At 43.3% G+C, this 21,346-nt stretch overlaps 1 protein-coding gene across 1 annotated transcript in view; it reads left to right on the forward strand.

The window, feature by feature from the left end:
- cyp4t8 (cytochrome P450, family 4, subfamily T, polypeptide 8) overlaps positions 1–21,346 on the forward strand; it is an 80,942-nt gene that overhangs the window by 5,870 nt on the left and 53,726 nt on the right. Inside the window, exon 2 of the mRNA XM_078218475.1 lies at positions 8,339–8,483. Within this exon, the coding sequence (XP_078074601.1) occupies positions 8,339–8,483 (145 nt within the window). The remainder of the gene's footprint in view (positions 1–8,338; positions 8,484–21,346) is intronic.

The following is a 21,346-nucleotide window of genomic DNA, read 5'->3' on the forward strand; positions in this document are numbered from 1 at the left end:
TTGAGGCACACCCAGCCTGAAATTAATAGGAATTCAATTAAATTGATGATATTTTAAACTCTCAAGCTGTACAAATGCAAGGTGTAGCCAGGTTTTTAGTGGCATTCTAACCTCATAACTGCTGCTATGCATCTTCACTGGCTATGAGAGGTCAATTTTATCTTTGTTGAATGTCAATTTTCTCCATTATACAAAAATTACAATATATTTGTAAAACAAAACATTTATTTTACGAGATTGTTTGTTTTTAATTTAGCTTTTATCTTAATTCAGTCATAACTATTTATTTCACTATCTGAAAATGTAAAAGAATACAGGATAAATACCAGAGATCTTGGCATATAAGTCAACCCAGCATAAAAGAGGACTCCATTTTTCCAGTGCTAAAGATCATGTTTAGGCCTATACTCAGCACATAAGTCAACCACCATTTTCCACTAAGAAATGCTACATTTATATTAGGAGTCAGCCTCAATTTTTCACCTCTGAAATGCATGTAATATTCACCTTATATATCCGCACATGGGATCCAGCAGTAAATATGGCTGTGTTGTCAAGACGATGCATGGGAGTTTAAGACATGCCCACACAGAGAACATAAGAACATAAGAAATAGGAGCAGGAGTAGGCCATCTAGCCCCTCGAGCCTGCCCCGCCATTCAATAAGATCATGGCTGATCTGACGTGGATCAGTACCACTTACCCGCCTGATCCCCATAACCCTTAATTCCCTTACCGCTCAGGAATCCATCCATCCGCGCTTTAAACATATTCAGCGAGGTAGCCTCCACCACCTCAGTGGGCAGAGAATTCCAGAGATTCACCACCCTCTGGGAGAAGAAGTTCCTCCTCAACTCTGTCTTAAACCGACCCCCCTTTATTTTGAGGCTGTGTCCTCTAGTTTTAACTTCCTTACTAAGTGGAAAGAATCTCTCCGCCTCCACCCTATCCAGCCCCCGCATTATCTTATAAGTCTCCATAAGATCCCCCCTCATCCTTCTAAACTCCAACGAGTACAAACCCAATCTCCTCAGCCTCTCCTCATAATCCAAACCCCTCATCTCCGGTATCAACCTGGTGAACCTTCTCTGCACTCCCTCCAATGCCAATATATCCTTCCTCATATAAGGGGACCAATACTGCACACAGTATTCCAGCTGCGGCCTCACCAATGCCCTGTACAGGTGCATCAAGACATCCCTGCTTTTATATTCTATCCCCCTCGCAATATAGGCCAACATCCCATTTGCCTTCTTGATCACCTGTTGTACCTGCAGACTGGGCTTTTGCGTCTCATGCACAAGGACCCCCAGGTCCCTTTGCACGGTAGCATGTTCTAATTTGTTTCCATTGAGATAGTAATCCCATTTGTTATTATTTCCTCCAAAGTGTATAACCTCGCATTTCTCAACGTTATACTCCATTTGCCATATCCTCGCCCACTCACTCAGCCTGTCCAAATCTCTCTGCAGATCTTCTCCGTCCTCCAAACGATTCACTTTTCCACTTATCTTTGTGTCGTCTGCAAACTTCGTTACCCTACACTCCGTCCCCTCCTCCAGATCATCTATATAAATGGTAAACAGTTGCGGCCCGAGTACCGATCCCTGCGGCACGCCACTAGTTACCTTCCTCCAACCAGAAAAACACCCATTTATTCCGACTCTTTGCTTCCTGTCGGATAGCCAGTCCCCAATCCACTTTAACACACTACCCCCAACTCCGTGTGCCCTAATCTTCTTCAGCAGCCTTTTATGGGGCACCTTATCAAACGCCTTTTGGAAATCCAAAAACACCGCATCCACCGGTTCTCCTCCATCAACCGCCCTCGTCACATCTTCATAAAAATCCAACATGTTCGTCAAGCACGACTTTCCCCTCATGAATCCATGCTGCGTCTGATTGATCGAACCATTTCTATCCAGATGCCCTGCTATCTCCTCTTTAATAATGGATTCCAGCATTTTCCCTACTACAGACGTTAAGCTGACCGGCCTATAGTTACCCGCCTTTTGTCTCCTTCCTTTTTTAAACAGCGGCGTAACATTAGCCGTTTTCCAATCAACCGGAGTGGACGATGCATGACAAATGACAAACAGAAGAAGGTCCACCAGCGAAAAGAACGAAGTATGAAACTAATTTCGAGCTAAAAGTCTTGACAGTGCTGTAATAACTGTGCTGCAGGTTTTTAATGAAAAACTGGTGGGAGAATGGAAGCAGAAAGAATCCACCCTGAAGAAGATGCACGAGACAAAATCTGCCAAGAGAACAGGGACCAACCACTGGTCTGATCTTGAGAAGCATGTACCAAAATGTATCCTCAAATATCATAGAATCCTGACAGCGCAGAAGGAAGCCATTAGGCCAATTGAGTCTGCACCAACTCTTACTCAGGCTGTACCTCGTAACCCCACGTATTTACCTCGCTAATCCCCCCAATCTATATATCTTGGGACACTAAAGGACAATTAGCAAGGCCAATCAACCTAACCTGCACATCTTTGGATTGTGGGAGGAAACCGGAGCACCCGGAGGAAACTCGCACAGACACGGGGACAACGTGCAAACCCCACATAGACAGTCACCCAAGGTCGGAATTGAAACTGGGTCCCTGGCGCTGTGAGGCAGCAGTGCTAACCATTGTGCAATTGTGCCACCCTTCATCAGAATAGTTACTTTGTCACCAAAAATGCAGTGTGTGTGTATATGTGCATCTAATTGGGCCAAATAGGGCCCTGAGACCAGCAAAGATTTCAGAGCAACAACTAATTGGCGTTGCCACTTTGTATAACAAAAATGCAGCAGAAGACCAAGATTGCTTAGAGACTACCAAAAGACCTCAGTGCCAACATTTCACAGTTTTAAAAATGTTTTGATTGTGATTAAAGGTTGAATGTTTGTAGAATTGCAATAAATGTGTCACATTGATTTGATTTGAAATATCAGTATTTTTTTTTCACATTTCAAAATGTCGACCATCTACACCAACACCTATGGTCCAATTTTTATACTCCGCGGGCCCACTTTTTTGGAAGAATTTTTTGAGCCGTCAAAGGTTGACGTATATGCCGCAGCTTTTAACTTCCTCAAGTAAAGTTTAAAGTTTATTACTTTGAAAATCCCCTAGTCGCCACACTACTGAGTGTTGTTGCAAATGTAGGAATTACAAGATGTTAATGTTTTAAAATGACTCTTTTTAACTTAAAGTGAAACGGAATTTTTTGAATGGGGGCATGCTGATCACACTAAACCTCTGATCCGAGACAGACAGGCTCATCTGACCTGTTTATCATGGAAAAGAAACTCAAGCCAAACCTTATTGACAATCAAGTGACAGTTTCACACCTTGTCACAGCAAAAGGACAGCTGCACTCATTCATGTATACTCTTCCTGAAAACAAGTCCTTGCTTGGCTCATTGTCTGTTCAGGCTTCAACCTGAGCCATTTGCTTGGTAGTTTTTTTGCCATTGCCTTCCACTCTCAGGGGCAGGGCAAAAAGGAGCTCTCAAGTCTACCTCAACCAAAATGGGTTGATTGAAGGGATGTGTGTAGAATACTATTGGTGATTATCTGAAGCACATGCTTGCCAACTGAAAGGACTGGCTCTCACAAGATCATAAAAAAATTGGAACAGAAACAGGTCATTTGGCCCATCAATCTGCTCTGCTATTCTATAGAACCATAGACTCATACAGTGCAGAAGAGGTCCTTCAGCCCATCAGGTCTGCACTGACACATGAGAAACACCTGACCTCTCACCTAATCCCATTTACCAGCACTTGACCCATAGCTTTAAATGTTATGACATGCCAAGTGCTCATCCAGGTACTTTTTAAAGGATGTGAGGCAACCCACCTCTACCACCCTCCCAGGCAGTGCATTCCAGACCATCACTACCCTCTGGGTAAAAAAGTTTCTTTCACATCCCCCCTAAATCTCCTGCTACTCACCTTGAATCTATGTCCCTTTGCAACTGACCCGTCAACCAGGGCAACAGCTGCTCCTTACCCACTCAGTCCATGCCCCTGATAATCTTGTACACCTTCATCAGGTCACCCCTCAATTTTCTCTGCTCCAATGAAAATAACCCAAGCCTACACAACCTCTCTTAATAACTTAAATGTTCCATCTTCGGCAGCATCCTCATCTCAGCCTTAAATGGGAAATTGTGTCCCCTAGTTCTAAATTCTTCCACCTGGGCAAACACCCTCTTAAACTTTTGAAAACAGAGAGAGAGAGGGAGACAATGCAGCTGTTGTGGAGACTGTGCTTGTGTTAGTAACCAAGCAGGCTGCTGGTGAGAGTTGTTTCTCTGTTCATTACGAAAAAGATAGAACAGACAAAACTTCTGGAGATTCAAAGAACAAAGAGTCACCAAGATGGGCCTTGCTGGTGGAGGTCAGTTCAGGAGTTCTCAAGCTGAGTGGGATTACTTTTGAAAGGTACTGGAAGATTCAACCTAGCGTGGAAGGAGAAGTGAGCCTGCTGGAAAGCTGGGAGTATCTTGGGACTGGATCTTGTAATGCTATATATCTGCCAGAAGTGCAGTGCACTGCAAAAGTAGTTGTAAGACTTTTCTTGATTGAATTATTCAGTTAATGCACAAGTACTTTTTCTTTAGTTTGCCACAGCTGTTGCCTGTTAAGTAATGTTTGACTTAGTTTACTTGTGACAAGAAAGTCTTAAAATGTGAAATCTTGTTCTGTAATTATTTCTGTTGGTTGCTGAGAAAGTATTTTATTTGAAAGTTATTGGTCTTTACAGCGATGGTAACACTGTGAGAATACTTGCATATGATTGCTGATTACTTGCTTGTTAAATCATTGCTGCTTCACACCAGGACATTCCCTGGGCTTGACAGAAGAGATAAACTGCCAAGAGGGGAAACCACCTTTTGAGTCCAGTATGATTCTTCTTTCGTGTGGAGATGCCGGCGTTGGACTGGGGTGGGCACAGTAAGAATTCTCACAACACCAGGTTAAAGTCCAACGGGTTTATTTCGTAGCACGAGCTTTCGGAACACTGCTCCTTCATCAGCTGAGTGGCGAGTTGGGTTCACAAATGTTTATGAACCCAACTCGCCACTCACCTGATGAAGGAGCAGTGCTCCGAAAGCTCGTGCTACCATATAAAGCTGTTGGACCTTAACTTGGTGTTGTGAGACTTCTTACTCTTCTTTGGAGTTCTGAACATTAACTCTGTTTCTCTCTTCATAGATGCTGCCAGACCTGCTGAGTTTCTCCAGGAACAGATATGTAGGCAGATCTTGGCAAGGTGTAAAAGTAACAGGGTTGTTGTGGTGGGAGATTTTAACTTCCCCTATACTGACTGGGATTCACTTAATGCTAGGGACATGGATGGGGCAGAGTTTGTAAGGAGCATCAGGAGGGCTTCTTGAAACAGTATGTAGATAGGCCAGTTAGAGAAGGGGCCATACTGGACCTGGTATTGGGGAATGAACCCAGCCAGGTGGTCGATGTTTCAGTAGGGGAGCAGTTTGGGAACAGTGACCACAATCCAGTAAGCTTCAAGGTACTGATGGATAAAGATAAGTGTAGTCCTCAAGTTAAGGTGCTAAATTGGGGGAAGGTTAATTACAACAATATTAGGCAGGAACTGAAGAATGTAGATTGGGGGCGGATGTTTGAAGGCAAATCAACATCTGGCATGCGGTAGGTTTTCAAGTGTAAGTTGATAGGGATTCAGGACCGGCACATTCCTGTAAGGATGAAGGATAAGTATGGCAAGTTTTGGCAACCTTGGATAACGAGAGATGTTGTGAGCCTAGTCAAAGAGAAAAAGGAAGCATTTGTCAATAGGAGGCACAAAGCAAGTGTGGAATATAAGGAAAGTAAAAAGAAACTTAAGCAAGGAGTAAGGAGGGCTAAAAGGGGTCACAAAAAATCATTGGCCAGCAGGATTAAGGAAAATCCCAAGGCTTTTTATACATATATAAAGAGCAAGAGGGTAGCCAGGGAGAGAGTTGGTCCACTCAAGGACAAGGGAGGGAATTTATGCGTGGAGCCAGAGGAAATGGGCAAGGTATTAAATGAGTACTTTGCATCAGTATTCACCAAAGAGAAGGACTTGGTGGATAATGAGTCTGGGAAAGGGTGTGTAGATAGTTTGAGCCATGTTGAGATCAAAAAGGAGGAGGTATTGGGGTTCTTGAGAAACATTAAGGTAGACAAGTCCCCAGGGCCTGATGGGATATATCCCAGAATACTGAGAGAGGCAAGGGAGGAAATTGCTGGGGCCTTGAGAGAAATCTTTGTATCCTCACTGGCTACAGGGGAGGTCACAGTAAGAAGTTCTTACTGTGTTTACCCCAGTCCAATGCCGGCATCTCCACATCATGACTACAGGGGAGGTCCCAGAGGGTTGGAGAATAGTCAATGTTATTCCTTTGATTAAGAAGGGTAGCAAGAATAATCCAGGTAATTACGGGCCGGTGAGCCTTACATCAGTGGTAGGGAAATTATTGGAGAGGATTCTTCGAGACAGGATTTATTCCCACTTGGAAATAAGTGGACATATTAGTGAGAGGCAACATGGTTTTGTGAAGGGGAGGTCATGTCTCACTAACTTGATCGAGTTTTTTGAGGAAGTGACGAAGATGATTGATGAGGGTAGAGCAATGGATGTTGTCTATATGGACTTCAGTAAGGCCTTTGACAAGGTCCCATATGGCAGACTGGTGCAGAAGGTGAAGTCGCATGGGATCAGAGGTGAACTGGCAAGGTGGATACAAAACTGGCTTGGTCAAAGAAGACAGAGGGTAGCAGTGGTAGGGTGCGTTTCTGAATGGAGGGCTGTGACAAGTGGCGTTCCTCAGGGCTGGAACATTTGCTGTTTGTAATATATATAAATGATTTGGAGGAAAATGTAACTGGTTTTATTAGTAAGTTTGCGGACGACACAAAGGTTAGTGGATTTGCAGGTAGCGATGAGGACCATCAGAGGACACAACAGGATATAGATCGGTTGGAGGCTTGGACGGAGAGATGGCAGATGGAGCTTAATACAGACAAATGTGAGGTAATGCATTTTGGAAGGTCTAATACAAATAGGAAATATACAGTAAATGGCAGAATCCTTAAGAACATTGATAGGCAAAGGGATCTGACTGTACAGGTACACAGGTCACTGAAAGTGACAATGCAGGTGGAGAAGGTAATCAAGAAGGCATATGGCATGCTTGCCTTTATCGACCAGGGCATTGAATTCAAAAATTGGCAAGTCATGTTGCAGCTTTATAGAACCTTAGTTAGGCCGCACTTGGAATATAGTGTTCAATTCTGGTCGCCACACTACCAGAAGGATGTGGAGGCTTTGGAGAAGATACAGAAAAGATTTACCAGGATGTTGCTTGGTAAGGAGGGCATTACCTATGAGGAGAGGTTGGAGAAACTTGGTTTGCCCTCACTGGAACGATGGAAGTTGAGGGGCGGCCTGATAGAAGTCTACAAGAGGCATGGACAGAGTGGATAGTCAGAAGCTTTTTCCCAGGGTGGAAGAGTCAATTACCAGGGGGCACAGGTTTAAGGTGTGAGAGGCAAAGTTTAAAAGAGATGTACGAGGCAAATTTTTTACACAGAGGGTGGGGGTGCCTGGAACTCGTTGCCAGGGGAGATAGTGGAAGCAGATATAGTAGTGACTTTTAAGGGGCGCCAGGACAAATACATGAATAGGATGGGAATAGAGGGATATGGTCCCCGGGAGGGTAGGGGGTTTTAGTTAAGTTGGGTGGCATGGTCGGTACAGGCTTGTTCCTGTGCTGTAATTTTCTTTGTTCTTTGTTCTTTTTCTGCTTTTATTTTAATGAAATAAATTTTTAAATGTGTACTTTCTTTTATCATATTGGAGAAAACTGACAATCCACAAATCTAAAATCACATCTTCAGGGCTAGTGAGGCTGATCAGCAATAATTATGAACTAAGAATGCAGTTAACAACCCAGTTATGGTTCATTCAACAGGGTGTACTTTTTGGGTGGCTTTTGCAGCAAAGCTAATAGTGTAAAAGGGTAAGTTCTTGAGAAGTTCACTGATTCCCAATTGCCAGCAGCCTGGGGAGATTTCAAAAGCGAACCCCCTGGATTGCTGCATTAACTACACATGTGTGGACTCCAGAAATGGCTATCAGTTTCAGAGGGATTCTGAGAGTTTGACCTTCATTGCCCATACAAAATCTGGACCATCATTAAGTTCTTGATGCTGTCGACAAAATATTCTTACACTAACTTTTGCCTTATGTCTCATATCAAGAAGGGCTTCCACAGGTAAAATCTTTCAAATGTATTAATATCTTGCTTCATCTTGTTAAATTTCATTACAGTTTCCTCAGGATGGAACAGATTTAGACAAGACCGTGACATGGACTAACCAATATCCATATGCCCACCCAATCTGGTTTGGCCCGTTTACAGTATTCTTAAATATCAACCACCCTGAGTATGTTAAAACATTACTTACAACTACAGGTAAGAATTTTAAAGAGGTTTTTATGGAAACGCAACCAACAGTTATTTATTTAGTTGCAAAGATCTGCTTTCAAATCTTAATTATTATCATCACCACTGCAAGGAGAGGTACAGGGGAAAGATACCTTGTGTTGTGCACACACAAGGAATTGTAACTTCTGGACTTCTGGCAGTGGGATAACTTGGGTGATATTGGATCAGTCACTCATTATACATTCTATCTGATTTACCTTACCAGCAATGGGTGGAAGATCTGAAATTATCCTTTTACCTCCATCACTGAAAGTTAAAAATGTTTCCCCCAACCCCTTAATGAAACAATTATATTTTTGAAAACACATCAGATTTTGTTGTGTGCTTGTCCAGTGGTGATGTAAGTCTGCCTCATAATATATTACAGTGATAATACCTCTTTATAATGTTAGTCAATTATTTTTATTTTTATTTTATGAATGCATGTCCCACAGCTGAATATAAAAAGGCCACATGTTATCAATCATTCCTTTAGTAGCTTAGACAGATAGGCTGCAAACTTCAGCTCCATAGTGCTGCTGTTGCCCCACCTCAGAAGTTCAGAGCTTGGAAAGTGACAGCCAGACTGCTCCCAGACACTTGTGGCATGGTGCACAGTGTTTGTTAGAAAGCTAGCGTGGGTATCCTTTGTGTGTGACTGATGCTTGCAGAGAGAGCAGAACATAACATCAAACAACATCTAACTTGGTGCCCGAACTACCGTTTTGAAATTCGCAGGTCTGAATGCCTGTCAACGGAAATCTTGCTTTCATGAATGTGGTCTGCAGTTGCAGTTCCATTGGAATCCAGCAAGACAGCAACATTGGTGCACAGGGAGTAGGGAGGGGAAGCTGTACACAGAGGGAGGAGGTGGAGGGTTCTCAGTGGAAGGCCATATCCACCAAGGGTTTTTGTTATAGGATCATAGAATCATACAGTGCAGAAGGAGGCCATTCAGCCTGTTGAGTCTGCACCGACCACAATCCCACTCAGGCCCTATCCCCATAACTCCATGCATTTACCCTAGCTAGTACCCCTGACACGTAGGGGCAATTTAGCATGGCCAATCCACCGAACCCGCACATCTTTGGACTGCGGGAGGAAACTGGAGCACCTGGAGGAAACCCACGCAGACACGGGGAGAATGTGCAAACTCCACACAGGCAGTGACCCAAGCTGGGAATCGAACCCGTGTCCCTGGCACTGTGAGGCAGCAGTGCTAACCATTGTGCCACCGTGCCGCCCTTGCATTCTGGTTATCAGAATTTTGATATAATCACACTTTTAAACTTAAAATTCTGGAGCTCATTGAGCGTATTTCATACAGCTCTCATGTAGCCGGGATACTGACACATTGGCCAGGAATTTCCGCTCCTATTTTCATCAGGCAGGTTTGGTGACAGCAGCAGAAAATCCTGCGAGAAGTCCCAAACCGTGTTTCATACCGAGGTAAACGCATGATGCGATTGTCCCTTCCCCCGTCAGACAGCAGCCAGGAACAGTGTCTGAAGTGTTTCACTCAGGAAGCGGAAACAAAACTCTGCCACCTCCTCCAACTGGACCACAGCTACACAGCAGGGTACAGGTGGTGCTGCCAGTGGCTGTGTCACCCTCAATTTTTATATCTCCATCAGGAGTCCCTGGGCAGAATTTTTCCATCCTGCCTGCCACGGGAATTAAAGCGGACGGGACACAGACTATGCAAAGGTCCATTGACCTCAGGTGGGATTTTCCGATCTTGGGGCGAGCACGGCCAGAAAATTCCACCATGCAAGTTAGGAGGAGGCAGCATCATCAACACATCGCAGTTCTCCAATCATTGCTGAATCAGGGAGGTGCCAGAAGTGCCACACATCAAGAAAGAGGATGTCAATAGACGTTTCCCTTATCAGAGAGATGCAAGGGGAGTGGGCATGTAACTTTGTCAGGATAACTGGCTTGCCATTGGTGCAGGGAGCTATTGACTGCACACATGTGGCTCGATGGACCCCAAATATTAACAGGGAGATGTACTGCAACCCCAAGTGCTATCACTGCTGAATATACTGTTGATATGTGACCCATGCATTGAATATTACTTCAGTAAATGCCCACTATCCTGGCTACAACATGCTGCTATCATCCTGTGCTAGTCAGCCTTTTCTGCCCTATTTGAGGCACCCACAATGAACCAGAGGATTCCTGTTCCATGACATTCCATGACTGGATCATGATTCCCTCTGCCATCTTACCATGAGTGGGCAGTTTGCCTACAATCAAAGTCATGTTGACTCCAGGAATTGTTGATAAAACAATTGGCATTCTGAATGGTTCAGCTATCTTGACCACTTCTGGGGATACTCGATGGAGCAGAAACGTACTAAAATGGCCCGAGGAATTTTGGAAGGGTGTGATTAAACATTTAACTCTGAGCCACATAAGGAGATATTAGAATAAGCGGTGAAGTCAATATGGTTCTTTCATGAAGGAACGATAATGTGCTGCACTTATATCGGGCACATGCCTCAGGCAGTGGTTCTGCAATAATGATTGCCTCTTCCACTATTATAGAAATTTATTTGCACCATAACATTGAATACATTGTGAAATCATGTTAGGTGAAGCTACTGTACATGCCAGTGAGAGCAAGAGTTCACACACAGTGCTCAGGCCAAAAGCTTTACCTCCTCTAAAAGCAAATATTTATGTTCCTGTCAGTGATGGTGCTACAGTCCAAGGTCTGGACTAAAATGACCTTTTTTGATGCCACACACCAGTTTATGTAATAAATTCACCCCTTGCTTACTTTCACCCAGGCTACCAACTCCTAGTAGGTGAAGCTTTTAATGTTTTCACTTGAGTGCTATGATTTCTTCATAGGAGTGAATGTGCATGGAAGGTTATCCATTTACTAAACATAGGCTCACTGGCAAGACCTTTTATTTGTGCTCAATGCGAATCAGCTTCCATAAATGAGCATACAATTCTGGGATCTGCAACATAACTTTGTGTGCAAAGTATTTAGCATAGCGGACCTCTGTATAAACACTGAATTATTTTACCATTAGGGTATGCAGTGAAAATAGTATGTCATACCACTATACTCTTCTGATCTCTTCAAGTGAGAGAATCCATCATGCTGACAGCCTTTGGTTCTGTAACAACTACTAATATGTGCAAGAGCAAAGTGCGTGGATGCTGGAAATCTGAAATAAAGACAGAAATACTCAACATGTCTGGTAGCATCTGTATTAATTTGTGTTTATTATGAAATCAGATTACATCAATGAAAGACCAAACCACCAGATTACTTCACTTAACTTTAAAGCACCTTCTCCAAAACAGTAAAACAAAGCCCTCTGCCTTGATAATTCTCTTAAATAATCTTGGACTCCTTGGTGGGATGCTAGATGTGAAGGAAGAATAACACTGAAACACTTGCTTGCCTTTTATTCATATCTTGACACAGTGAAATGAAAAAAACATGGGGCTTGATTTTCACTATTGAGGCGGGTCGCTAAAGTCGAGGAATTTCCCCACTCAGCAGACCCACCTCAGTTTAAACGACTTTGTTAGACTAAAGTTTAGCTTTGAGGAAACAAGGTTCCGATCGAGTCGTGTCCACCAACCCCAGAAGCCGATTTTAGGCAGCCATGGGGCAGGCAAGTGCCAAGTGAAGATTCACCTTCATTCTCTGGAACTTTATACCAGGTGCTTTAGGAGCTATTGGACCATCTAACCAAAATTAGGTCCGTTTGAACTCAGCACTATGTTCAAATGGCCTTGCTGAGTTTGGGTTTCCCCCCTGCGTGAATCATACCACCCCCCACCCACCCATCTCCGTTCCCCCGTCCCCCACCAGAAAAAATTGGATCTGTTGTAAGTGAGCATGGGACTCACTTCCAGGTCTCACCAGTCATTTTTAAAAGTCTGCAGAGTCATCTCTATTCTGTGAAAAAGCGACCCTTAGTCTTCTTATTTTGCTTCTCCACTTTTATGCCTTAATCGGATAGTGCAAGATAAGAGGATATCCTACTCAGTTAATCAAAGCTGTTTTATTTTGAATCATGAATGTAATTATAAACACAGTAATCAAGCCAGGTTTTGACAAACACTCACATTTCACTTCTTAGCTTACTGATATAACGTTTGTACCTCCGGCATAAAGCAAGGCTCCCATGGTACGCGAGACTCTCTGTGTTCCTTTCCGGGATAGCCTTCACTTTAGAAAGGGCTGTGTGTTCCCATCCTTCCCAACTATAGAGAAACAAAGAACAGAAGCCATCCTAAAGTTTCTACAAATGTGGCATTGGTTAAAAAGTCTCACAAAGTCATATGATAATGAAGATTCAGAAATAGGATTGATCCTCCAACCTACATTACAATGTGAGCTTCTATTAGAGCTATAGGAGTGCCCTTTGTTCCCATATAGTGAGCTGATAGCTGTTGTTGCTGTTTCAAATACTTGAACGTTTCATGTTGTAGGCGTCAGAATTTCCTGATTAACATTAATCTGTGATGTGTAAGTTTCTGAGGATTTTAAAGTCACCAAGTTAAAACTCCCACAATATATCCCTTCTTATGGGGTGCGGCCTGATCGCATTCTTTAAACAGGTATTTCGCTGATAGTAGGAGCTTATTGCTTCAGCTGTGGACTGTTACTGGCCACAGATTTAACGTGACATTTTCTCCGTAAAACTCGCAGGATGCTGCCATAAATATTGTTCAATTTTCATCTCTCACTTGGAAGAAATCCTCTATTTGCTATATCAGGTGGAATTATAAATGTATTCTTTACAAATGCTATTTCAACAAGATAATCTTCCCACATAATAGGGAACTAATGAACCATACGCATGGTAGCAGAATTACAATTGTACCGAAAGGTGCTTCAGCAAAGATAGGAGCAGTCAAACATTTTCAAAAGCGTTTTGATAACAGTCAGATAAACCAAACAATTAAGACATTTTTCCTATTACACCACCTCATTTGACAAAGCTGTGACAGTGTATTTGGGGTAGACATCCATCCTAGGCAATAGCATAAAGAGGCAGTATCATAGAATCCCTACAGTGCAGAAGGGGGCCATTCGACCCATCGAGTTTGCTCCAACCACAAGCCCATTCAGGCCCTATTCCTCTAACCCCACATATTTGCCCTGCTAATCCCCTGACACTAAGGGCAATTTAGCATGGCCGATCAACCTAACCCGCACATCTTTGGACTGTGGGAGGAAACCGGAGCACCCGGAAGAAACCCGTGCAAGCAGGGGGACAACGTGCAAACTCCACACAGACAGTGATCCAACACCGGAATTGAACTCGGGTCCCTAGCGCTGTGAGGCAGCAGTGCTAACCACTGTGCCACCGTGCCACCCACAATGAAGTTACTGTGAAAATCCCCTAATCACATTGGTTGCCAATTATACATACCACTCGATATTCCATTGCATTGACTTAACAAAATTGATTATCAGGCATGGAATATAAGAGTTTTCTGCTGCAAATCCATCCTATCAGTTGAATTCCTACCTCACCATCTCTGTATAGTGAAGAAGGACTTTGAGTCTTACTCAGAAATTTCAGATTTCAGTTGTTCATTGATGGAGCAGGACTGAAGATGTTGCACATCTGGCTCTTTTGGCAATGTTTTTGAGCAACTGAAACTACTCCATAGCAAGTACGTTGAGTGAATTCAGTGCAACTTTTGTTTTCGCAGTTGGAAAAAAAAAATCTAAATGTGGGCTGCAGCCATTCCATTGCATTTTAGCTTATATCCACTTCACTGCTTTCAAATACATTCTTTCAGATGACTAGATTTGTTTGTTGTAAGTTTAAAAACTCATCAGCTACTTTTCCTGTCATGTGACAGACTTCACTATGTCTGTGTTGAATCATTTAGACATGAGTAGCGTCACAGCTGGTAAAGTCCAAATATTTTCCATCAGCACAATGTGTAGCAGAGTAATTGTGGCCAGTAAATGAGCCACAGGCTGATGAGGACTCTGGTCCCCAATAAAGAGGATATGGTCCCTTTACTAACAGCCCTTTTAAAGATAATTACATCTGAAATGGGAGCACCTTAAGTGGGAGGATACTTTCCTCAATCAGGTGAGCATGAAAGGTGACGTTCAGCAGAAGCAATGGTTTAAAAGAGGCAGGGAGTCAAGGACCTCAGAAATGTATGCATGGTCTGGCTTTGTGCTGTGCAGGTAAAGGAAAGATGCTGCAAACCTGGCCTCCCAAGGTATCTTTTTTTAGCACTATGGCTGCTGTTCTGGAACGAAAATGGCACCTACACCACATAAATACATTTCCAGCATGACCTGCACTGAACACCATCATGATTAGAGTATTAGTGTGGTCTTTAGGAATGGGTGCAGAGTAGACAGATCGTGACCTCAGTCAGTATGTAACACTGATGTGACACCAGTGTTACCATAGCACTCCTAGCCCAGCTATCCCAGTACAACTAGAACTGACAGCTACCTGATAAAAATTACCCAGGTATGTCCTGTACGCAAAAAACATCAGAAATCTAACCTGGCCAATTACCACCCCCATCAGTCTACTCTCGATCGTCAGAAAACTGATGAAAGGGGTCTTCAACAATGCTATCAAATGGCTCTTACTCAGCAATAACCTATTCACTGATACTCAATTCAGGTTCCGCCAGGGTCAAATAACACCTGACATCATTACAACCATGGCCCTGGATAAAAGAGCTGAACTCAAGAAGTGAGGTGAGAATGACTGCCCTTGACATCAGAGCAGCTTGTGAGCAAGTGTGACAGTAAGGAGTCCCAGCAAAACTGGAGTCAATGGGAATTGGGGGAAAATTCTCTACCGGTTGGAGTTATACCTAGCACAAAGGAAGATGGTTGTGGTTGCTGGACATTAATCATCTCAGATATCACTGCAGGAATTCTTCAGGGTAGTGGCTCAGGCCCAACCATCACCTGCAAGTTCCCCTCCAAATACACATCATCCTGACTTGGGAATATATCATCGTTCCTTCACTGTTTCTGAGTCAAAGTCCTGGAACTGCCTCACAGCACTGTGGGTGTACCTACTCCTCATGGGCTGTATAGTTCAAGACAACAGCTCACCACCACCTTCTCTAGGGCAATTAGGGATGGGCAATAAATGCTGACCTAGCCAATGATGCCCATATCCTGTGAAAGAATTTTAAAAATGACCTCGCCATTCCATCCCTTTTTTAAATACTATAGCTGAACTTGTGTTCAGCAGCAGGAAGATTCACCACCCTCCCACTTCCACTTACATCTGTGCTATTTAAAGGGATCATCAACAGTCTGCATCTTAAGTCGTTGCTGATTAACTTGGTTCTGTCTGAGTTTGTAGAAGTACCTGATGGTTTGCAAAGTTGGTTAAAGTTGGTGAAGTCTGCATGGCATGGTGTTGCATGTGTAGACGGTGTTGATTGTGAGTGCAAGGGTTCTGCTCAGACCATTTACATCAGATCATGGGTGGTAAGAGTTGAAATCCACTTGCGCTGCAGCAAGAGAAGGTTATGGAGCAGAGGCATAAATAAGAGAGCAACCTGCTCTTAGAGGGCAGAGGACAAGCTGGAGCAGTGCTCTGATCTAGGATTTTCCTCAGGCCATTTCTATTACTACCACCTAAGCCAGGAGCAGTGTGAGTGCCATTTGCACTTGACTAGAATGGTGCTCACAGACGTTTGCCACCTCTTGCTACCAGATCAGCAACCTCAGAGCAGGTGCTGCCAGTGGCTATGACACTGAATATGGCAGTCTGAATTTCTTCACATTGAGATCCTTCCAGGCTGGAATAGATGATGGCTACAAGTTCTCCCAGTTCATTGTCCATTGCTGCATCAGAGAGGTGACAGACACTCTTCAGACCAGCATTCCTTTCATGCCTGTGTAGCAGGTACATTTTCCTGGCATGGAGCTCCAACATAGTGCTACAGTGGCTTCAGTAGGGTTGGGGAAAGGCTGCTGACTTTCAGTGAGGAAGTCTGTAGATAGTCTTGCAGGATGTCTTTAAGAAACTGTGGGCCTAGAATTCCCAACTTTGGATGGCAGCACCATGACATGAGCAGCAACAGCAGGCTGGCTGAGAGACAAGTGGCAGAGTCGCAGTGGTGAATGGATGAATGCTGTTTTCTTGAGAGTGGCAACAGGTTCATGCTCCACGTAGCCACTGCCCTTCCAGCCCAGGGCACCCCTTAGCAATTCTAGTAATCCACTGGCAGACAGATTGCTGGATTGGTGTGAGACGCTGAAAACCCCTCTCAGCGCTGGTATCCATGACCATGATGACAGCAGTCTGCATTTCCATGGCATCAAGCTGAAATCATCTCAGCTGCCAATCCAGGTCACTTTTGATACTTTTAATGATACTGGTGTAATTTGCTCCATATCTTCTATCAATTGATGGTGGGACAAGAATAGTGAGATGTTCAATGCCCCGGCTGGGCCATCTAAAGGCACTTTACATCTTAATATGGTTAGGGATCTGTCCACCTATTTCCATTGCTTAAGTTTATCAACATTAACTTTGTAGCCCAAGTAATTGCCAAACTTTTCAATACATAAAAATATGCATGTTGTAGAATCTGATAGTTATAGCAGGATGTCATCAGCATATAACGACAATTTGTACTCTTCTTCTCCAGCTGCAACATCTTTATGTCCATATTGTCTCTCACCATCTGTGCTCAGGGTTCTATACGCATAACGAGCAGAAAGGGGGACAGAGGATAACCCCGTTTTGTCCCCCTCTCTAGCCCAAAAGGCTTCAGAAATATGACCATTCACTCTAACAGAGGCCCGTGGATTTGATTAGAGGATCTGGACCCATCTCACAAAACTGGGTCCAAACTCCAGGTGATCTAAAGTCTGAAATAGGTACACTCATGATACTCGGTCAAACGCCTTTTCAGCATCTAAAGATCATGGCCTCAACTCCACTATTTTGAGCATGAGTTATGATATTAAGGAACAGAGCAACTCCCCATTGTAAATCCAGTTTGCTCTGGGTGCATAATCTCAGTTATTATCCTGTTTATTCTATGGGCCAGTATTGAGGTTGCAATTTTCCAATCACAATTAAGTAACAATATGGGGCAATATGATCCACACTACCCTCCTTATGAACGACCATTTTGACTGCATCTCTCCATGAAGGAACCAATGACCCAGTTTCTAATGAGTGTCTATAGGCATGCTGTAGTAAAGGTATAAATATGTCTTTAGAGGTCTTAGAAAATGTGTTTATGTAGCTATCAGGGCCAGGGCTTTTATTATTTTTAAGTGCATCTATTGCTTCATCAATTTCCAAATTTGAGATAGATTTATACAGTTTCTTAACACTATTTTCTGACAACCTCATCATGTTGATGCTTTGCAAAAAGTCGTTAACTTTTCCCCTATCCCCACATAGGAATCCTTGTACAATTTCCTAAAGAAGTCCGCAAAAGCTCTGGTTTGGTCGGAAAGTATTCATAGAAATCATAGAAACCCTACAGTGCAGAAGGAGGCCATTCGGCCCATCGAGTCTGCACCGACCACAATCCCACCCAGGCCCTACCCCCACATATTTTACCCGCTAATCCCTCTAACCTACACATCCCAGAACTCTAAGGGGCAATTTTTAACCTGGCCAATCAACCTAACCTGCACATCTTTGGACTGTGGGAGGAAACCGGAGCACCCGGAGGAAACCCACACAGACACGAGGAGAATGTGCAAACTCCACACAGACAGTGACCCGAGCCGGGAATCGAACCCAGGACCCTGGAGCTGTGAAGCAGCAGTGCTAACCACTGTGCTACCGTGCCGGGGTATCTGTGACTTAAGTTTTGGAACAATGTTACATGATTGCTGTTTTCTTAATTAAAATGCCAACAAACCACATACCCTGTTACCATGTTTATAATGGACAGGAGTTTCTGGCTGCGTGAGCCCCAAGACCAGAAAATCCCGTCCAAGCTCAGTGGGCCTTTACATGGCCCACCAAATTTTATGCCTCACCCGCGACGGTTCCTGCGACAAGCAGGATGGAAAATCCTCAGCCAATATCTCTGTTTTGCAAATCATGAACACCCTTCAACTTGTTCTGACAGCAAACTATCTGGAGCTCTGAGAACCTATGTGAGGTAGACGATCAAAGCTGATGAGTGCTGCTTTTCATGTTGCACTTCTCAATTTTGAATTTCCTGTTCTAATTCAATCCATTTTAATTCATTTTTCTTCCTTTTGGCACAAGCAAAAGAAATGATGCAGCCTTTTAAGTATGCCTTTGCAGTCTTGTAAGGTTAGGGGTGAAATTTCCAGTGCTGCATTGAGATCTAGATAAAGTTGTAGTTCTTTTCTCACAAATTCAATACATTCTTTATCATTTAAGATAATTTTTGGGGCAATATCTCTGCTTTGCAAATCATAAACATCCTTCAACTTGTTCTGACAGCAAACTATCTGGAGCTCTGCAAGCCTTTGTGAGGGAGACGATCAAAGCTGATGAGTGCTGCTTTTCATGTTGCTGTTCTCAATTTTGAATTTCCTGTTCTAATTCAATCCATTTTAATTCATTTTTATTCCTATTGGCACAAGCAAATGATGCAACCTCTTAAATAGGTTGCTTTGTGCAGTCTTGTAAGGTCAGAGGTGAGGTATCCTGTGCTGCATTGAGTTCTTGATTGTGTTGTAATTCTTTTCTCACAGATACAACAAATTATTTATCATTTAAGAGAGATGCATTCAAACGCCACCTCTTTGAGGTAGATTTTTGTCCCAGATCCCAAGTCACAGCTATAGTCCCATGATCGGTGAGAATTATTCCTAGGATGTCGCTGTCAATTATTCTGTGAGCCTCTGCCTCATTTGTAAAGTAATAGTCAATGCCTGTTGGAATACAATGTAACATCTCTGCTACTCGGATCCATGTGCCGCCATATGTCTACTAGCCCATGGCTTGTCAATGATTTTCTCATCTTGGAGTGGGGGTTTGATGATGCTGAGAGCCTGTTTGCCATTGGGGAATATCACAATTAAATTCCCCACCCGATAAGAGCGACCCTGAATTTTTATCTAAGATAAGGTTGAAGATGTTTTTAATAAATTGTGGAGCTTCAAGTTTTTAGATGTCCAACAACCTGTCCTTGGCCTCCCATGCCGACACTATAATTAAGAAAGCCCACCAACGCCTCTACTTTCTCAGAAGACTAAGGAAATTTGGCATGTCAGCTATGACTCTTACCAACTTTTACAAATGCACCATAGAAAGCATTCTGTCTGGCTGTATCACAGCTTGGCATGGCTCCTGCTCTGCCCAAGACCGCAAGAAACTACAAAAGGCTGTGAATGTAGTCCAATCCCCATCACGCAAACCAGCCTCCCATCCATTGATTCTGTCTACACTTCCCGCTGCATAGCAGATGATAGCAAGCAAATGATGCAACCTCTTAAATAGGTCTTTGTGCAGTCTCATAAGGTCAGGGTGAGGTATCCTGTGCTGCATTGAGTCCTTGATTGAGTTGTAATTCTTTTCTCACAGATTCAACAAATTCTTTATCATTTAAGAAAGATGCACTCAAACGCCACCTCTTTGAGGTAGATTTTTGTCCCAGAATCTAAGTCACAGCCATAGTCCCATGATTGGTGAGAATTATTCATAGGATGTCGCTGTCAATTATTCTGTGAGTCTCTACCTCATTTACAGCCAGCATAATTAAGGACCCCGTGCACCCTGGACATCCTCTCTTCCACCTTCTTCCGTCGGGAAAAAGATACAAAAGTCTGAGAGTGGATATAGAAATTCACCGATCTGTGGAATAAGGTTGTTAGACCGTTTTTACTCCCTGATGAATGAGAGGAGAGGAAGACTGGTTTGCCCAAGATCTATCCAGCTTCCGAAGTTCTATGTCTGACAAATGTGTTTTTTGTGAAAATGCAATTTTGCAGCTTCAGTGTTTCAACCAACAGAGTGGGTGGGATTTACGGTCTTGCACGTCCCGAGACCATAAAATCCCATCCGAGGGTGACGGACCTTTCCATGGTCCGCTCCCTCGCCCACTCTGATTCCCGTGGCGGGCAGGGCAGTAAAATTCCGGCCAGTATCTTTTCTTCTCTTACCAGGGTTATGCTACCCTTTCACATTATAGCTAATTACCTTCAACGCATCCATATTAATCTGTATTCAATTGACATGACAGGTGTACCCAGCTTGACAAAAAGCCTAATATCTAAGACAGCACTGAGAAGGAGAGGAGGGAGGAGAAAAAGAAAGAAAAAGTGTTATTTGTACAGTGGCTTTAACATTATTCCCTTGAGAGTACTGTGAGGCGTAAACTATGTACACAAAAGGTTTGCCTGCAAATTGGACTCATTTCCAAATGGGGCTTGGCCAAAAACCAAAATTGTTTAAACCAACAAAAGCAAAGCTTAGCATCTCACTATCCAACCAGTTAAGTAAGTAATGGTGTATAATAACAAGGAATCTCTGGAGCAAACCTCCCAACCCTCGGGCCTTTAGTTGCATTGGCGATAGGGCAGCCAAGTGAACTCTCCTGTCCAAACAAGCACAGCCATCCGCGCTTTACTACAGTTAGCTAAGACCGCTCCGTTCCCCCCAACCCTCCCTCGTCCAACCGTTCCCACCTTCCCCCATTAAAAGAACTGGCTAAAAACTTTACAAACATTTCTGAATAAACAAAACAGTGTATATAAAAAAGAAAAAAAAATTCTCAGCCACCTGTAAAGTAATTTCCCTAAAGGACAGTATCACATCAGCTAGATAACATTACACTGGATTACCTCAGCTGCAGATATCAAGCTTAGCTGCAATTGAGTTTTAGTGAGATAACCCAGGCTGTTAGTAACGTACAAG

The sequence above is a fragment of the Mustelus asterias genome, chromosome 8 (assembly GCF_964213995.1).
Source record: "Mustelus asterias chromosome 8, sMusAst1.hap1.1, whole genome shotgun sequence".
Taxonomy (NCBI): domain Eukaryota; kingdom Metazoa; phylum Chordata; class Chondrichthyes; order Carcharhiniformes; family Triakidae; genus Mustelus; species Mustelus asterias.